Source organism: Plectropomus leopardus, chromosome 3, assembly GCF_008729295.1.
Source record: "Plectropomus leopardus isolate mb chromosome 3, YSFRI_Pleo_2.0, whole genome shotgun sequence".
NCBI lineage: Eukaryota > Metazoa > Chordata > Actinopteri > Perciformes > Serranidae > Plectropomus > Plectropomus leopardus.
The window spans coordinates 14,641,831-14,660,906 of record NC_056465.1 but is presented as its reverse complement, the minus strand read 5'-3'; the positions used below and the strand labels follow the sequence as shown (position 1 = coordinate 14,660,906).

The following is a 19,076-nucleotide window of genomic DNA, read 5'->3' as shown; positions in this document are numbered from 1 at the left end:
TGGGCTTTTTGTGCAACATACCATGCTATGGCGTTTCTGGGCACACTATTTTATGTTTTTTTTGAGGTATTTTAAGCAGTTTTTGGGATGCGTCATGTTTTTAATTTTTTAGCCATACTATAGCCTTGCCTTTTGGGTCATTTTTTCAACATGCATTATTATGGTGTACATCCTATGCTATGGCGTGTGTTGGCATGCTATTTTATGCTGTTTTAAGGTGTTTTTAGCTGTTTTGGGGACATGATATGTTTTGACATTTTTAGCCATATTACAGCCTTGTCTTTTCAGTCATTTTATCAACATGCATTATCATGGTGTTTTTGGCCGTTTCTGCAAGGTCCTAGTCTATGGCAAGTATTGACACGTTATTTTGTGCCGTTTTAAGGCAGTTTAAGCTGTTTTTGTGACGTGTCATATTTTCACATTTTCAGCCATACTATAGCCTTTTATTATAGCCCCATTTGGGTCATTTTTTCAACATGCTATATAATGGTGTTTTTGGACATTTCTGCAACGTTCTATGCTATGGAAAGTATTGGCATGCTATTTTAAGCTGATTTTAGGTATTTTCAACTGGATGTGTTATATTCTATTCTATGCTATGGCGAGTATTGGCACGTTATTTTATGCTGTTGGTAAAGCATTTTGAAGTGTTTTTGGGACTTGTCATATTTTGACATATTTGGCCATACTATAGCCTTGCCTTTTCGGTCATTTTTTCAACAGTCATTATTATGGTGTTTTTGGCCGTTTCTGCAATGTTCTATGGTATGGTGAGGATTGGAACGTTATTTTATACTGTTTTAAGGCAGTTTAAGCTGTTTTTGTGACGTGTCATATTTTCACATTTTTGGCCATACTATAGCCTTGCCTTTTCGGTCAGTTTTTCAACATGCATTATTGTGGTGTTTGTGGCTGTTTTTGCAGCATTCTATGCTATGGCGTGTGTCAGCAAGCTATTTTATGCTGTTTTGAGGTGTTTTCAGCAGTTTTTGGGACGTGTCATATTTTGACATTTTTAGCCATATTATAGCCTTGCCTTTGGGTCACTTTTTCAACATTCATTATTATGGGGTTTTTGACTGTATTTGCAACAAATTATGCTATGGCGAGTATTACCACACTATTTAATGCTGTTTCAAAGTATTTTAAGCTGTTTTTGTGACGTGTCATATTTTCACATTTTTAGCCATTGCATTTTCGGTCATTTTTTCAACTTGCATTATTATGGTGTTTTTGGCCATTTCTGCAACATTCTATGCTATGGCGAGTATTGGCACGTTATTTTATGCTGTTTTAAGGCAGTTTAAGCTGTTTTTGTGACATATTTAGACATTTTCAGCCACACTATAGCCTTGCCTTTTCGGTCATTTTTTCAACATGTCAAGTCAATTTAAGTCAAGTCAATTTTATTTATAGAGCCCATTATCACAAAACATGGTTTGCCTCAGTGGGCTGTACATTTTACGACATCCCTCTGCCCTTAGACCCTCACATCACCCAAGGAAAAACTCCCGAAAAACAACCCCTGAAAAGGGGGGAAAAAAAGGAAGAAACCTCAGGAAGAGCGGTAGAGGATGATGAGGGATCCCTCTTCCAGGCGGACAGATGTGCAAATAGATGTCGTTAATAACAAAATTTAAATACAATCATGGCAAAAAGGAAAGAGAAAGAGAGAGGGTAGGAGAGGGGAGAGAGAGTTTGAGAGAGGGGGAGAGAGGCACAGCAATAGTAGAAACTTATGCATGTCATATTACAATAATGATAGGTGTGAAATCATTAATTGCACTCTGTGATGATGTTGAGGGTAATGGTAGAGTCTCATGCACATGTTGATAGGGAAGTGTCCAAAGGCAAGATCACAGCATCGGCACAACCAGGACCAGACCACGATCAGGGCGAGCGGGGGGCATAGTTTCAGTACAGCCACAGCACGAGCACAACCAAAGGCAGGGTCGCAACATCAGCACAGCTATCTCCACGGTCAGGCAAAGTCAAGGTTACGACATGCATTATTATGGTTTTTTGGGCTGTTTTTGCAACATCCCATGCAATGGCGTGTGTCAGCACACTGTTTTATGCTGTTTTGACATGTTTTAAGTAGTTTTTAGGACGTGTCATATTTCGACATTTTTAGCCATAGTATAGCCTTACTTTTCTGTCATTTTTTCAACATGCATTATTATGGTATTTTTGGCCGTGTCTGCAACGTTCTATGCTATGACGAGGATTGGCACATTATTTTAGGCTGTTTTAAGTTATTTTAAGCTGTTTTTAGGACGTGTCATATTTTCACATTTTTGGCCATACTATAGCCTTGCCTTTTCGGTCATTTTTTCAACATGCGTTATTATGGTATTTTTGGCCGTATTTGCAGCATTCTCTGCTATGGCGTTTGTTAGCACATTTTTTTATGCTGTTTTGATTTGTTTTCAGCAGTTTTTGGGACGTGTCATATTTTGACATTTTTTAGCCATACTATTGCCTTGCCATTGGGTCATTTTTTCAACATGCATTATTTTGGTGTTTCTGACCGTATTTGCAACATTCTATGCTATGGCTAGTATTGCCACACTATTTAATGCTATTTTGAGGTATTTTAAGGTGTTTTTGTGACGTGTCATATTTTGACATTTTTGGCCATACTATAGCCTTGCCTTTTCGGTCATTTCTTCAACATGCATTATTGTGGTGTGTTTTTTTACCGTATTTGCAATATTCTCTATGCAATGGCGAGTATTGGAACATTATTTTATGCTGTTTTAAAGGCAGTTTAAGCTGTTTTGGGACGTGTCATATTTTCCCAGTTTTAGCCATAGCCTTGCCTTTTCTGTCATTTTTTTCAACATGCATTATTATGTTTTTTTTGGCCGTTTCTGCAACGTTCTATGCTATGGCGTTTGTTAGCACATTATTTTATGCTGTTTTGATGTGTTTTCAGCAGTTATTGGAACGTGTCATATTTTGACATTTTTGGCCATACTATAGCCTTGCCTTTTGGGTCATTTTTTCAACATGCATTATTATGGTGTGTTTTTTGGCCGTTTCTGCAACGTTCTATGCTATGGCGTTTGTTCGCACATTATTTTATGCTGAGGATTTTTGATGTGTGTTTTAAGCTGTTTTTGGGATGTGTCATATTTTCACATTTTTGGCCATATAGCTTTGCCTTTTGGGTCATTTTTTCAACATGCATTATTTTGGTGTTTTTGACCGTATTTGCAACATTCTATGCTATGACGAGGATTGGCACATTATTTTAGGCTGTTTTAAGGTATTTTAAGCTGTTTTTTGGGACGTGTCATATTTTAATATTTTTAGCCATACTATAGCCTTGCCTTTTCGGTCATTTTTTCAACATGCATTATTATTATGGTGTTTTTGGCCGTTTCTGCAACGTTCTATGCTATGGCGTTTGTTCGCACATTATTTTATGCTGTTTTAAGGTATTTTAAGCTGTTTTTGGGACGTGTCATATTTTCACATTTTTGGCCATACTATAGCCATGCCTTTTCGGTCATTTTTTTCAACATGCATTATTATGGTTTTTGGCCGTTTTGCAACATTCTATGCTATGGCGAGTATTGGCAAGTCATTTTAATGCTGTTTTTTAAGTTATTTTAAGCTGTTTTTAGGACGTGTCATATTTTCACATTTTTGGCCATACTATAGCCTTGCCTTTTGCATTTTTTCAACATGCATTATTTTTGGGTCATTTTTTCAACATGCATTTTTTTGGTGTTTTTGACCGTTTCTGCAACGTTCTATGCTATGGCGTTTGTTCGCACACATTATTTTATGCTGTTTTGATGTGTTTTAAGCTGTTTTTGGGATGTGTCATATTTTCACATTTTTGGCCATACTATAGCTTGCCTTTTGGGTCATTTTTTCAACATGCATTATTTTGGTGTTTTTGACCGTATTTGCAACATTCTATGCTATGGCGAGTATTGCCACACTATTTAATGCTGTTTTGAGGTATTTTAAGGTGCATTTTTTGTGACGTATCTGCAACGTTCTATATTTTCACAGCGTTTTTTTGGCCATACTATAGCCTTGCCTTTTGGGTCATTTTTTCAACATGCATTATTATGGTGTTTTTGGCCGTTTCTGCAACATTAAATGCTATGGCGAGGATATGCACATTATTTTATCCTGTTTTAAGGCAGTTTAAGCTGTTTTTTGGGACGTGTCATATTTTCACATTTTTGGCCATACTATAGCCTTGCCCTTTCTGTCATTTTTTCAACATGTATTATTATGGGTTTTTTGGCCGTTTCTGCAACGTTCTATGCTATGGCGTTTGTTAGCACATTATTTTATGCTGTTTTGATGTGTTTTCAGCAGTTTTTGGGACGTGTCATATTTTCACATTTTTAGCCATACTATAGCCTTGCCTTTTGGGTCATTTTTTCAACATGTATTATTATGGTGTTTTTGGATGTTTCTGCAACGTTCTATGCTATGGCGAGGATTGGCACGTCATTTCATGCTGTTTTAAGGCAGTTTAAGCTGTTTTTGGGAGGTGTCATATTTTCACATTTTTAGCCATACTATAGCCTTGCCTTTTCGGTCATTTTTTTCAAAATGCGTTATTATGGTGTTTTTGGCCGTTTCTGCAATGTTCTATGCTATGGCGTTTGTTAGCACATTATTTTATGCTGTTTTGATGTGTTTTCAGCAGTTATTGGAACGTGTCATATTTTCACAGTTTTAGCCATACTATTGCCTTGCTTTTGGGTCATTTTTTCAACATGCATTATTATGGTGTTTTTTGGCCGTTTCTGCAACGTTCTATGCTATGGCGTTTGTTCGCACATTATTTTATGCTGTTTTGATGTGTTTTAAGCTGTTTTTGGGGATGTGTCATATTTTCACATTTTTAGCCATACTATTGCCTTGCCTTTGGGTCATTTTTTCAACATGCATTATTATGGTGTTTTTTGGCCGTTTCTGCAACGTTCTATGCTATGGCGTTTGTTCGCACATTATTTTATGCTGTTTTGATGTGTTTTTAAGCTGTTTTGGGATGTGTCATATTTTCACATTTTTGGCCATACTATAGCCATGCCTTTTCGGTAATTTTTTTCAATATGCACATTTTTGGCCATACTAATTTTGGGTATCAACATGGCATTATTATGGTGGTTTTGGCCGTTTCTGCAACTTTCTATGCTATGGCGAGGATATGCACATTATTTTATCCTGTTTTAAGGCAGTTTAAGCTGTTTTTGTGACGTGTCATATTTTCACAGTTTTAGCCATACTATAGCCTTGCCTTTTCGGTCATTTTTTTCACCTTGTATTATTATGGTTTTTTTGGTCGTTTCTGCAACGTTCTATGCTATGGTGTTTGTTAGCACATTATTTTATGCTGTTTTGAATTGTTTTCAGCTGTTTTTGTGACGTGTCATATTTTCACATTTTTGGCCATACTATAGCCTTGCCTTTTCGGTCATTTTTTTCAACATGCATTATTATGGTATTTTTGGCCGTATTTGCAACATTCTATGCTATGGCGAGTATTGGCAAGTCATTTTAATGCTGTTTTAAGTTATTTTAAGCTGTTTTTAGGACGTGTCATATTTTCACATTTTTTGCCATACTATAGCCTTGCCTTTTGGGTCATTTTTTCAACATGCATTATTTTGGTGTTTTTGACCGTTTCTGCAACGTTCTATGCTATGGCGTTTGTTCGCACATTATTTTATGCTGTTTTGATGTGTTTTAAGCTGTTTTTGGGATGTGTCATATTTTCACATTTTTGGCCATACTATAGCCTTGCCTTTTGGGTCATTTTTTCAACATGCATTATTTTGGTGTTTTTGACCGTATTTGCAACATTCTATGCTATGGCGAGTATTGCCACACTATTTAATGCTGTTTTGAGGTATTTTAAGGTGTTTTTGTGACGTATCATATTTTCACATTTTTGGCCATACTATAGCCTTGCCTTTTGGGTCATTTTTTCAACATGCATTATTATGGTGTTTTTGGCCGTTTCTGCAACATTAAATGCTATGGTGAGGATTGGCACGTTATTTTATGCCGTTTTAAGGCAGTTTTAAGCTGTTTTTTGGGACGTGTCATATTTTCACATTTTTGGCCATACTATAGCCTTGCCTTTTGGGTCATTTTTTTCAACATGAATTATTATGGTATTTTTGGCCGTGTCTGCAACGTTCTATGCTATGGTGTTTGTTAGCACATTATTTTATGCTGTTTTGAATTGTTTTCAGCTGTTTTTGTGACGTGTCATATTTTCACAGTTTTAGCCATACTTAGCCATACTATAGCCTTGCCTTTTCGGTCATTTTTTCAACATGCATTACTATGGTGTTTTTGGCCGTTTCTGCAACGTTCTATGCTATGGCGTTTGTTAGCACATTTTTTTATGCCGTTTTGATGTGTATTTAGCAGTTTTTGGGACGTGTCATATTTTGACATTTTTAGCCATACTATAGCCTTGCCTTTTCGGTCATTTTTTCAACATACATTATTATGGTGTTTTTCGCTGTTTTTGCAACATTCTATGCTATGGCGAATATTGGAACAGTATTTTATGCTTGTTTAAGGCAGTTTAAGCTGTTTTTGGGACGTGTCATATTTTCACAGTTTTAGCCATACTATAGCCTTGCCTTTGCGGTCATTTTTTCAACATGCATTAATTTGGCGTTTTTGACCGTATTTGCAACAGTCTATGCTATGGCGTTTGTTAGCAAATTATTTCATGCTGTTTTGATGCGTTTTCAGCAGTTTTTGGGAAGTGTCATATTTTCACATTTTTAGCCATCCCTTGCCTTTTTGGTCATTTTTTCAACATACAACATTATGGTGTTTTTGGCCGTTTCTGCAACATTCAATGCTATGTGAGGATTGGCACGTTATTTTATGCTGTTTTACGGCAGTTTAAGCTGTTTTTGGGACGTGTCATATTTTCACATTTTTAGCCATTGGGTCATTTTTTCAACATACATTATTATGGTGTTTTTCGCTGTTTTTGCAACATTTTATGCTATGGCGAGTATTGGAACATTATTTTATGCTTTTTTAAGGCAGTTTAAGCTGTTTTTGGGACGTGTCATATTTTCACAGTTTTAGCCATACTATAGCCTTGCCTTTTCGGTCATTTTTTCAACATACATTATTATAGTGTTTTTGGCTGTTTTTGCAACATTTTATGCTATGGCGAGTATTGGCACAGTATTTTATGCTGTTTTAAGGTATTTTAAGCTGTTTTTGGGACGTGTCATATTTTGGCATTTTCAGCCATACTATAGCCTTGCCTTTTGGGTCATTTTTTCAACATGAATTATTTTGGTATTTTTGGTGTCTGCAACATTCTATGCTATGGCGAATATTGGCACAATAGTTTTTGCTGTTTTAAGGTATTTTCAGCTGTTTTTGGGATGTGTCATATGTTCACATTTTTAGCCATACTATAGCCTTGCCTTTTCTGTCATTTTTTCAACATTCATTATTATGGCTTTTTTGGCCGTTTCTGCAACGTTCTATGCTATGGCGAGTATTGGCACGTCATTTTAAACTGTTTTAAGGCAGTTTAAGCTGTTTTTAGGATGTGTCATATTTTCCCAGTTTTAGCCATACTATAGCCTTGCCTTTTTGGTCATTTTTTCACCTTGCATTATTATGGTGTTTTTGGCTGTTTCTGCAACTTCCTATGCTATGACGTTTGTTAGCACATTATTTTATGCTGTTTTGATGTGTTTTCAGCAGTTTTTGGGACGTGTCATATTTTGACATTTTTAGCCATACTATAGCCTTGCCTTTGGGTAATTTTTTCAACATGCATTATTTTGGTGTTTTTGTACCGTATTTGAAACATTCCATCATTATGGTATTTTTGGCCGTTTCTGCAACATTCAATGCTATGGTGAGGATTGGCACGTTATTTTATGCTGTTTTACGGCAGTTTAAGCTGTTTTTGGGACGTGTCATATTTTCACATTTTTAACCTTGCCTTTTGGGTCATTTTTTCAACATGCATTATTTTGGTGTTTTTGACCGTATTTGCAACATTCTATGCTATGGCGAGGATTGGCACGTTATTTTATGCTGTTTTAAGGCATTTTAAGCTGTTTTTGGGACATATCATATTTTCACATTTTTAGCCATACTATAGCCTTGCCTTTTCTGTCATTTTTTCAACATGCATTATTATGGTATTTTTGGCCGTTTCTGCAACGTTCTATGCTATGGCGAACATTGGCACAGTAGTTTATGCTGTTTTAAGGTATTTTAAGCTTTTTTTGGGATGTGTCATATTTTCACATTTTTAGCCATACTATAGCCTTGCCATTGGGTCATTTTTTCAACATGCATTATTGTGGTGTTTTTAGCCGTTTTTGCAACATTCTATGCTATGGCGAGTATTGGCACGTTATTTTGTGCTGTTTTAATGCATTTTAAGCTCTTTGGGGGACATGATATATTTTGCCATTTTAAGCCATACTATAGCCTTGCCTTTTTGGTCATTTTTTCAACATGCATTATCATGCTAGTTTTGGCTGTTTTTATGACATTCTTTGCTTTGGCCGGTGTTGGCACGCTATTTTATGCTTCATGGCCATGTCCAAATTGTTGTCCGTGTGATACAGTAACAGGTTGTCCACAATAGTTAAAAAAAAAAAAATAGTCATACTATAGCGTGTTGTAAAAAATAGTAAAAAAAAAAAAAAAACATACCATACTATGTCACCCAAAATACCCTTTAAATGTCATGATATAGCATGTACTCAAAAATCGTGTGAAAAAGTCACCTTAAAAAAGTCCTTTTATAGCATGTTATATAAATACACTAAAAACATCCTACTATAGCAGGTCGTCCAAAATAGCCTAAAAAAGCCATTCTATAGCAAGTCATCAAGAATAACTTAAAAGTCATAACGTCAAAAATAGCGAGAAAAAGAATGTCATACTATAGCACGTTGTCCAAAATATCCTAAAAACATCATACTGTAAGCAAGTCATCCAGAAAAGCATAAAAAAGTCATACTATTGTATGTCTTCCAAAATGAGAAAAACAAGTGGACTCTAAAGTTAATGCATGAGTCTGTTTTAGGTCAATTTAATTTTAATTAAAAAGATAAGATTCTTAAGATAAATTCTTAACTACAAAAACCACGGTGAGTGAAACTCAATTAAAAATATTTACACCATTGTCAGGGAAATTTGTACATTGACCCTGGGAGATACCAAGGCTTTTCACAGTTAATGTTTTCTCTCAAACACAAGAAAAATACAAATAAAGCTTCTATTCCACATAGAGCTAAACAAAGCATGCACAGACCAGCAACAGTAAATATGTCCTTCATGTGGGCTCAGAGTATTTACAGGTTATGTGGAAGTGGGTTCTATCAGGAACAAATAAATGTTCTTTGAAAGTTTTTTGAAGCCAAAATGTTGATCACTGTGACACACCACTTACACCGTCTGTTATTACTCTGCTAGTTCATTTCATCTCACCTGGAAGACAAAAAGATTGGCGATTATGATTATATATCAATGACAGCACAATGTATTCATTGTCTCTGGATACTGGAATATATGTTGAAGCAGTTTACAGATTAAAATGTTTAAACAAATATGACAGATTGGCGAAGGAACATTAAGACACACATAACATGAAGTGCAAGCATTCGAGAAAGTGAGCTAAAGTCCAAATGTTTTGTGCTATTTTAACCGTTTTAACTGTTGCCAGTAGCATAGCAGCAAGGGTCATAATGTCCCCAGAGAATGAATCACACTGACTTTAATGGTCCTCTGACTTCTCTTCTCAAGCTACCATTAGGTTTACATTGGTGGTTTTTATGTAATAACTCTACAACTGTTGGATTATTTGAAATAAACTGTGTAATACTTTGGTTTATGAAAAAACCTGCAAAACTTATGACATTAACATGAGCCTCAGCTATTATTTGTGTCTAGTGACAATTAGAAAATGTTAGCATGGTAAAATGCTAAATAAAAGGCAGAAGAGATCATGGTTAATGTTCTATCTGTTTACCATGTTCAGATGCAGGTTTTATGTTTTAGCTAAAAGCACATGGCACTTGCTGTACAGTAATCACACTTCATATAACTAGTATAATCTGATTATTGTTGTTATTCTTACCGCTGGAGTTTTGCTGATGCCAGGTGCTCCAATAGATGCCTATAGGCCAGCAGCTTTAGGAAAACCAGACTGGAAAACAAAAAAAGTTCATATTGTTTCAAATTTCACTGAGATACCATATTTGTACAGATGAATGCACACCTACAACTCACTCTCATAACTGTGGAATTTGATATTGGACGTTTTTTAGACTACTGACTCTATAAAAATGTTTTTTGTTTTGTTATCTTGCTTCCCTGCTACTGCTGCCCTCAGATTCTGAGATTTTCGGTTCAGTCCACATGCATCACCTTATCTCTGCGCTGCTGTCCATTAAATCAGTAAATCTTACTTAAAAGCACAGGGGCAAAAAGTTAAGTACAGGAAATTTAGCCAGCAGCTAAGAGCAGCTTAGATGAATGCTTAACATGAGCACAAAAATGAAAATCTGTCCTAAATAAATTAATGTTTGAATCATTAGTAAGTGCTCCCTTCCCTAATTTCTTTTCATATGGCTGCACTGAAAAAGAAAAAAAAAAAAGTCTGATCCTTTCTATTTATTTCACCTTAAAATTGGGTTGAGCAGAGAGCATTCGCTGGAGGGTTTGAAGCTCTTTATCTCTCAGGGCCAAACTGTCTTCCTGCAGTTGCTTCTGTTCTCTCAGTCGGTTCTGCTCAATCAGTAATTTCTCCACCTGAACAAAATATGCATGTGTTACTTCAAATAGAAAACTATGTGAAAAAAGAAACTTTTACACCCTAGATTGTCTCATATGATTAAAGTTCTTGTTAAAACAGAAACAGGAGTACATTATCATCATTTTTTTATAATGGCAGTCACAGTTTCATAACCGGATACTGAGAAAACCAGCTTGTTCTTTGGATCTCTCATTTCTTTCCCATTTTTCACCCACGCAAACAAATCAGTGCACAGACTTGATCTACCTGGTCGTCATGAGTCTTTTGCTTGAGCTGTAGCTGCTTGGCAGTCTCAGCGATCATCTCACCACGATTGCGTTCACACTCCTGCGCTTCAGAAGTCAACTGTGAATTTTGCACCTCCAGACGACTGGACTTGGCTTGGATCTCAGCCACCTGGAAGAAGATTTTTCATTTTTTATTTATTCATTTGACATTATTCTTGTTTTGCACAAGACTTTTTTATTGATTGATTGCTTGACATATTTTAACATGTAACAGAGAAAAAAAAGTCAAAACAAAATAATAAATGGATTAAATGATAACATACACAACAGTCCTCTTGGACTATCAATATCTTACCTCCATGGATGTAAATAATCCTCTGAGGGGTGCGGGTCATGTATTATCTGTTGTATTTTTATCATCTGTTTGACTTTTGACTGGTTAGCTGAGATTGCTCGTTCTGTCATGAGCACACTGCTGCAGATTTTTAACAACTACGTTGTACAGCAAAAAAGTAATAATATTTACTTATCTTAACTCCGTAGCAGAAAGTAGGAGACTCCCTCATATGTAATCGGCTAAGATGGAAAAATGTGACATATTTGACTAAACCAAATGTGTTTCCAGATGGTGCCTTTACATAATGGCACCTGTTTTTGTTTACCATGTTTCTATTTCTATCTGTCAATGTGAGTGTTTGTTAATGTACATTTTCCTCACTGTCACAGTAAATGTCTCCCTGGGGCCACAGCACAGAGGTTAATGTCTCTCTAAATCAGACGCTGAGGTGCCAGTGACACTAATGAACGCTAACTGTTTATTACCAAATATGGAGCTGAATCAGTGGAATGTATGTAGCCACATAATGGTTTTGTAAGTTACATAAATTCGACTGTACGTTTTAACAATTCAACTGTATAGCTCACTACTAGCAAAACTGATGTCATTTTGCTTTTCCTCTAAGACTCTACCCCATTTAATAATTAATTAATAATGAATTTATTGAGATGTTTTCTAGAGTAAAATATCTCAGTCTGATGTTAGATTACAACTTTCATATTGAGAAATGTGTTTAAATTTTGAGCAAGGTTGCAAAAGTAAACTTGCTGTACATATTTAGAGTCATTAGAGACCACTAACCTTTCTATGCTACATATACTTTTATCTATTATAATGTTTTCACATTTAAATTATTGTGTACCCGCCTCTGAAGAACATCAACACTCATTGGCCACTCTAATAGCTAAATTTTATGCAGCACAGCTATGAAGTCTGCCTTTGAATAATGTTCAGTTTTGATTGACCCTGTCAGAGAGGTATTAATTCAACTACATGTGTAGTATTACACCTTAGTTAGTTACATACACCTTAGTTACATACATAAGAGGTCATGGATGTCATGAATATTATGATATTTTTTATTGTATCATTGTTTGTTTTATGCTTTTATTGTATGTTTTCTTGACTTTTGTGTTGGTCAGTTTACAGCAGACTAACTTAGGCTATCATTTCTGTGATGTGTAACGTTGGTCCATGTTATCTACTTATCACTTTACAAACAATAAAAGAAACAAAGTTGATTTACAATTTTGTCTGCATGGGAAAAAACTAATACAAAAGGCTGACAAAAAAGTTTACAATTACCACCTGAAATCTGACACAGACAGTGTCAAAAGTTGGTGCAAAAAAGTCTCCTTACACCAAAATATTTGGTGTAAGGAGAAGTGAAAAAAAGTTGTATCCACATGAAATATTACTCTTAAGAGTGAAAAAAAAGCAAAGCTATTTTCTGAGGATATGCTTCTTTTGTCCTGTACTGTGCTGCTGTATTAGCAGTGACACACACTTCGCCTCTGCTTTGACCCTGACTTCACCTCAGAGGACGTCTGTCTCTTTAGCTGTAGATTTATCATGAATGATGCAGCGGATTGACTTCCTCCCCTGAGAAACTGGTTTCCCATTGAATTTGTTCTCTGGAATTTTACGTCAGAGTTTAAAGGAAGGTCGACAAGAGAGAAGAACAAACTCTGAAAAGTACCTACAATTTTGAGGTACTTTGAGAGAACAATTACCTTAATTAATTATGTATTATAATTATTGCAATTTTTACTTTCCAAAATGTATTTGTCATTTTACTTTAAGAGTTACTTTTCAGGTAAAATTTTACCTTTAAAATGTTGTACCAGTCACCTAGATTACCATTGTTCTGCAGTACAACTACTTTTACATTTGACACTTTTAGGATATTTTGCTTGACTGCTCTGCACTTTTGCCTGAATATAATTTTGGATGCAGTACTTTTATGTGTAGCGGATCCGAGTACATCTTCCACCCCTCCACTATAAGTCTATATTTGTTTTTATTAATGCAACAACAGACTTATTTCACTACTTAATCCCTCTCTAGATTGTGTATGCACTCAGCATACACTGAGTGCTGCTGATCCACTTGTCATTTAAAATAATATCAAATCAAGACACACCTTGAATCATAAAATATATAGCGCACACACCTTGTTGCCCACGTTGTCTAAGTACAGCTGGAACTTATTCTCCACGTCTCTTGACAGGTTCGTGCAGCTGTTTCTGATCTTCTCCATCTGCTCCTGCTGGCTGTCACAGGTGAGGTGAAAGGTCAGCTGGTGGGGAAACAGGTTGTTGATCTTATTCAGGAACTCGCTGGTCACCGTTTTGATTCCATCCAAAGACTGAGCAAAGTCCTCTTTGCATTTCCTGGTTAAAAAAAACATATTAGACAAAAGTTTTTATGTTTAATTTGAATGTTTTTAATTATTCTCACAGAGCAGATGGAGAAACACACAGTACCTCGTGTAGGTGGTGAGCTGCTCCTTCAGCATAGTGTTGTCCCTGCGCAGCGCAATGGCGTTTTGGTGATGTGTGTCTCTGTCTTTGAGAGCGTTGTCCCTGTCCTGGCTCAGGTAGTGAACCGTCTGGGTGAAGTTTGCCTCGATGAGGTTTATCATAGCTTTTTGCTGAGCGTTGAGGGTCTGCAAAGTCCTCATTTCACCTGGAGAGTTTCGTGGAAAACAGCATTATCATCGAGAAAAATTGATGCAAACATTGACATATTTTGTGTTTATTAATATTCTTGTCTAACAATGAACCTTTTACAAACTGTATCTGATGGCGCTGTTAATGTTTGTTTTACTAATTATTTAGACATTAGTTATTAGACATCAATAAGAATATCAGGTTGAAAAAAATCTGTCACAGATATTATTTCTTTTATCAAAAAAACCCTTTTCGAGATCCAAAGCACTAAATAGTAGGGTCGTTAATCAATGCTCATGAATCTCTCACTTGATAAGCCACCATTTCTACTGGTACAAATAATTATAAATAATTAATAGAGGTAATAAACGATAAATTACACCACAATTAAAATACCTGACAGCGATATTTTTTTATAACCCAAAGGTGTTCATATTAATGTCTTCTAACTTATCTATACAGTACAGGAAAATTATTTCTTAACCACTAATATAGCCATTAATTAAAACTAGGATCTGTTACCAAAATTATTTTTACTGTATTTCAAAACCTATGTGCAACCATCTTGTTTTAAATTAGACACATTTTTACTGTACATGCTGTTTAAATAGTATTATTATTGTTCAGTAATTTCTGATGCAGCGGCTGCTCAACAACAGTCATTTTTTCAAAATGTTTCAACAAAATTAGAGAATTACACTAAGTCTCCAGAAAAGAATGGACTTGGCGTACATACCACTGGTAGTGACCACAGGAGGGGGCTGGATTGGAGTCGTGGTACGCCGCGCCATCATGCTAAGTGTTGCTGCATTTCTCTCACAGTTAGCCTATAAATAAAAAAACATATATTTAATATATATATTTACAGGATAGTTGTGGATTTTCTTTAATTAATACAGAGACCAGTAGTGGTTAAATGTAACTAAGCATATTCACTATCTGTACTTTGGTATTTTTTTTATGCTACTTTATACTTCTCCATGACTACTTTATAATTGGAAATATTAAAGTTTTTACTCCACTACATTTATTTAGTGTGTAGGCATTAAGGTTATTCAGTTTAGAAACATAACAAATATTTTAAAATATTTTTTAATTCAAGTGTCACTGGGCTATTATGATGGCCAATATAAAGTTTCAAGTTAGTCAGCCCACGGCAACAGTAAAATCCTGCTTTTTTTGTTATAAATGAATGAATAATAATAATGGAATCATAAATTATATAGTTAGATAATCATGGACTATTTTTATTTGAATTGAGTACTTTTACTTGTGATTTTCATGTTAATTTTCATGATTATACTTTAAGACTTTTACTTACTTCCATAAAGAAATAATCATTTTGTATAATTTGCACATAAAAAATTACTCAACTTTTTGTTTTTTAAACAAGTTTTTTTAAAATATGATTAAAATGACCTGCATGATAATAATTAAGTCCTCTACTCACTAATTTTTCTTTTATTCTATATTCTGTATTGTTGGCGTCAGTCTTCAGCTTCGCCAGCTCTCCTTCCAGAGCAGCTTTCTCTGCTGTGCGAGCTCCCAGCTGAGCTCCCAGCTCGCCTTTCTCCTTCCTCAGCTGGATGTTGTTCTCGCTCAGCCTGTTGAAGTTCTGCTCCAGCTCCTTCAAAACATCAATCACATCACTCAGCATCATCATCATTTCTAAAATATACAGCTCTGGACATTTATACACATTCATACACATGAAACTGTGAGTCGGAAACAACAGACTAGAGATAATGAATCAAAAGCTGCAGCAAAAATTAGTCCATCTTTTTTTAAAGCCTAATTAAGTTTCTTGAAGTCTCCTTCCACTAAAGATAATGTTTTGCTGTTTTTAACTTTACTTGAAAGTTTTGTGATTTCAGGATTTTTTTGTTAAGAAACTGTCACACATATGATTATTATTATTTAAAGCAGAGTATTTTTACACGTTAAAAAAAAAAGTTGTGAATGTTGTTTAATATCTGATAAAATAAATTAGGGTTATTATACAAGAAGAAATCACTGACCTCAACCCTCCTCTCCTCTGCAGACTTCTCTGGCTGTCCGTAGATGAGGAAGAGCACCAGGCTGACGATGATGAGAGACTGGATCAGAGAAGAGAAGAAGAAGACGATCCTCATGTAGTAGCCACAGCTCTTCCCTTTGGGCTTGTGCAGGGGCTCTCTGGCCTCCAGGCCAAACTTGGCCCGGGAGTAGCTGGAGCTGTACATGACTGTTGGAGGTGAAATGGTGGCAGTTGGTTTCACGAGATCTAAACAGGAATAATTTTTTTGCTACAGATCCACAAGGTGGCCGGTTAGATGTGATCTTCAATGTAGAGCAGGTGCGGAGGCTTCAAGGTGAACACTGTCGAGGAGAAGTGGAAAGAAAAAAAGGTGATGTTTGTTTCTCTGTCTTTTAAAGCTCTGTCTCACTGTCAGGGAGCAGAAACATAGAGGCACAAATGCCACGTATGGATGGATGTAAACAATGACCCTTAGGTGTGTAAAGGGGCCATGTTTATAAATGCTGCTGGAAGCACACTTCCAGTCCATCCTGGCCCAGCCCTCACCTCCCCTCCCTCTCCTCCTCCCTTATCGACCTCTGTCACATTTCCAGCCTCCAGCTGCATTGCTGCCCAATTTATCACATATTTTCCGAGTGCTCAGGACAAATGGAAATTTTTTGGGCAGGAAGATTTAATAAGGTTTAAAGACACGTTTTTAAGACACTTACGCTTTGAATAAGAAGTTGTGTCTTATTTAGTTTTTCCAGAAAGGTTTGATAATGTTCAAAATTCCCAATTTTTCTCTTAATCAAAAATTCTGAATATTTAAATTGGATTAAAGGACTTTTTAATGACTCTTAAGTCCTAATATCTATGGAAATTAATTTAAGACATTTAAAGACTTTTTAAGTATCTTCTTACACACTGATCTAGACTGATGAAGCCTCAGCTAAACTTCAGAAGTCATCTTTACACAGGGTGAGGTGAGCTTTTTGTCCTTCACAACTTTAAATATGATCAAGTTAAGAGCAGACGTGTTTTTAACAAAAAGAGTGATTTCAGATACCAAAAAAACAAAATTTTGCCCCAGGGCCTCGTCACAGGTTAATCCAGGCAGGCTGCTGGGTATTTTAGCTTAATCAAGCAATATTTTTTCTGTTTTTTGTTTTTAAAGTCAGCTTAAATGTAAAATAATGACCTAAGAATCAACCAGTTACTCTAGGAATTAAAAGTACTGAATTGAAGTGGAGCAAAATAATAAAATATAATCAAATATAAATACTCAAATATTAGAGAGCGTAATTCATCCACTTTGAAAAAAGAAAAGCTCTGTTTTTCTGAATTAATAAGATAATAATCTAAACTTCTCGGAAAAACAGGGTAAATCCTTTTTCTCAAGTGAATGCATTGCATTTCCTTGCAGGTACAAGTGTCCTGAATAAATGCAGTAATTTTCCACCGCTGTCTGCACGTGAAAAGAACGGAAAGATCACCCATCAGTGCCACATTTAGATATAGCTTTAACAGAATTCGTGATCATATTCCCTAGGTGGTGAATGAACAATGTAGGCCATGTGACAAGTAAAAGCAGAAAATGCCAAACAAATCCAAAAAAAAAATTCCACCATATCCTGTTCCAAGCAAGCACGGAAAGGAGTCATGGCAGTGGAGGAGTGAAAGAATGAAAACAATAGGGACCTGTCATTCTTCAGGGATGAGGGAATAACAAATTCTCCCTGCAGCACAGACACTCTGGATCCCCCCCCTACGCTGTTATCTGCGGTGATGACGTGAGGAGCAGCCGGTCCTTCTGGGGAAGTGTGTGAAAGGGGAAAGGTCCTCCGAGCCTGGCGTTTTCCTGCTCCCCCATTGTCTCCCTGACAACCTGTCCTCACTGGAAAAAAACTAATTTATGAAGGTATGTTAGAGTGACAGAAAATGAGTGACTATCAGGAGTCAGGGCAGACATCGGATCAACTTCTGAACAAAAACAGGAAACCAAAGGGTTGAAAACTGAGATAAAAACACCTCTTAAGATATCTGGCCAGACACATTTACCATGGAAGTTATATTCCTGCCAGAGTTAGATAACAGATAAGGTTGCTCTGATAACTGCCTAATTATGTGGTCATATTAGCCTGCAGATTCAGAAATTATAGTATAATAATAGTAGGAAGCTGGGTAGTGAAGATGCCTGGAGATTTAACTCAGAGCATGTAAAAATATCAAAGCTGACACTTGGATGTATTAAAAAAACTGCTAGTCCCTACTGTCAAAGACCTCAGTTGCTTTTGTCGAGGCTTTTAAATTTAGTTCAAACCTCTTATGTGACTTTGCTGCCATCTCCTGACAAAAACATAGAAAGCACATATGCGTGTAGAAAACACGATTCAACATGCCTTTTTTAATACCCAGAAACAGCTTCAAAAGGCTCATCTGTACAATGTGTTTCAAGTGCAGCTATACTGGCAGTATGCGGGGCCTTTTTAACAATCAGTACATCAATGACACAGAGATCGCTGTCATGAGAGGGGTCGCTTCTACATTACTGTACATTCTGTCATTGTCAGTGTAACATATAAGAGGCAAATCAACTAAAGATTAAAAACAGCTGCTTACAAAACAGAAAATACATTAAAACAAGCAATGAAAGGTGGAAATTACCAACAAAAACAGAAGGCAACACTACAGAGGTTGTGACCTCTGTGATACAGTACATAACGTTACAGTTCATTATTTTAAAGTCTGAAAAGGCCAGCTATGGAAAACTGTCACAGGTGTGCACTGAATGTACCCCTTAAGACTTTAAAAGGTTTAAAGGAACCGCATGTAAGATTTAGGGGGATTTAGTGGTGTCTAGCGGTGAGGATTGCAGATTGCAAGTTTAGAATTCCTTCAGTGTTCATTGTTCAGGAGGTTTTTATCAGGAGCCACGTTATCTGCAGGTGTCTTCTTCTCAAAACAAAAACTGATTAAAACTGGTTAAAACACTGAATAAAGTAGTTTCAGGCTACAAATTAGTGTTTGT

General features: G+C 36.0%; 1 protein-coding gene across 1 annotated transcript; it reads right to left on the bottom strand.

Moving 5' to 3' along the window:
• Positions 1 to 9,076: 9,076 nt before the first annotated feature.
• plvapb (plasmalemma vesicle associated protein b) lies at positions 9,077 to 16,577 on the bottom strand. Its single transcript, XM_042515607.1, has 9 exons — positions 16,068 to 16,577; positions 15,500 to 15,676; positions 14,786 to 14,876; positions 13,864 to 14,065; positions 13,551 to 13,770; positions 11,060 to 11,209; positions 10,681 to 10,809; positions 10,136 to 10,204; positions 9,077 to 9,486 (listed from the first exon to the last, which is right to left on the bottom strand). The coding sequence occupies exons 1-8, from the start codon at positions 16,269 to 16,271 to the stop codon at positions 10,175 to 10,177; spliced, it is 1,203 nt and encodes a 400-aa protein (XP_042371541.1). The 5' UTR covers positions 16,272 to 16,577; the 3' UTR covers positions 9,077 to 9,486; positions 10,136 to 10,174.
• Positions 16,578 to 19,076: the final 2,499 nt, after the last annotated feature.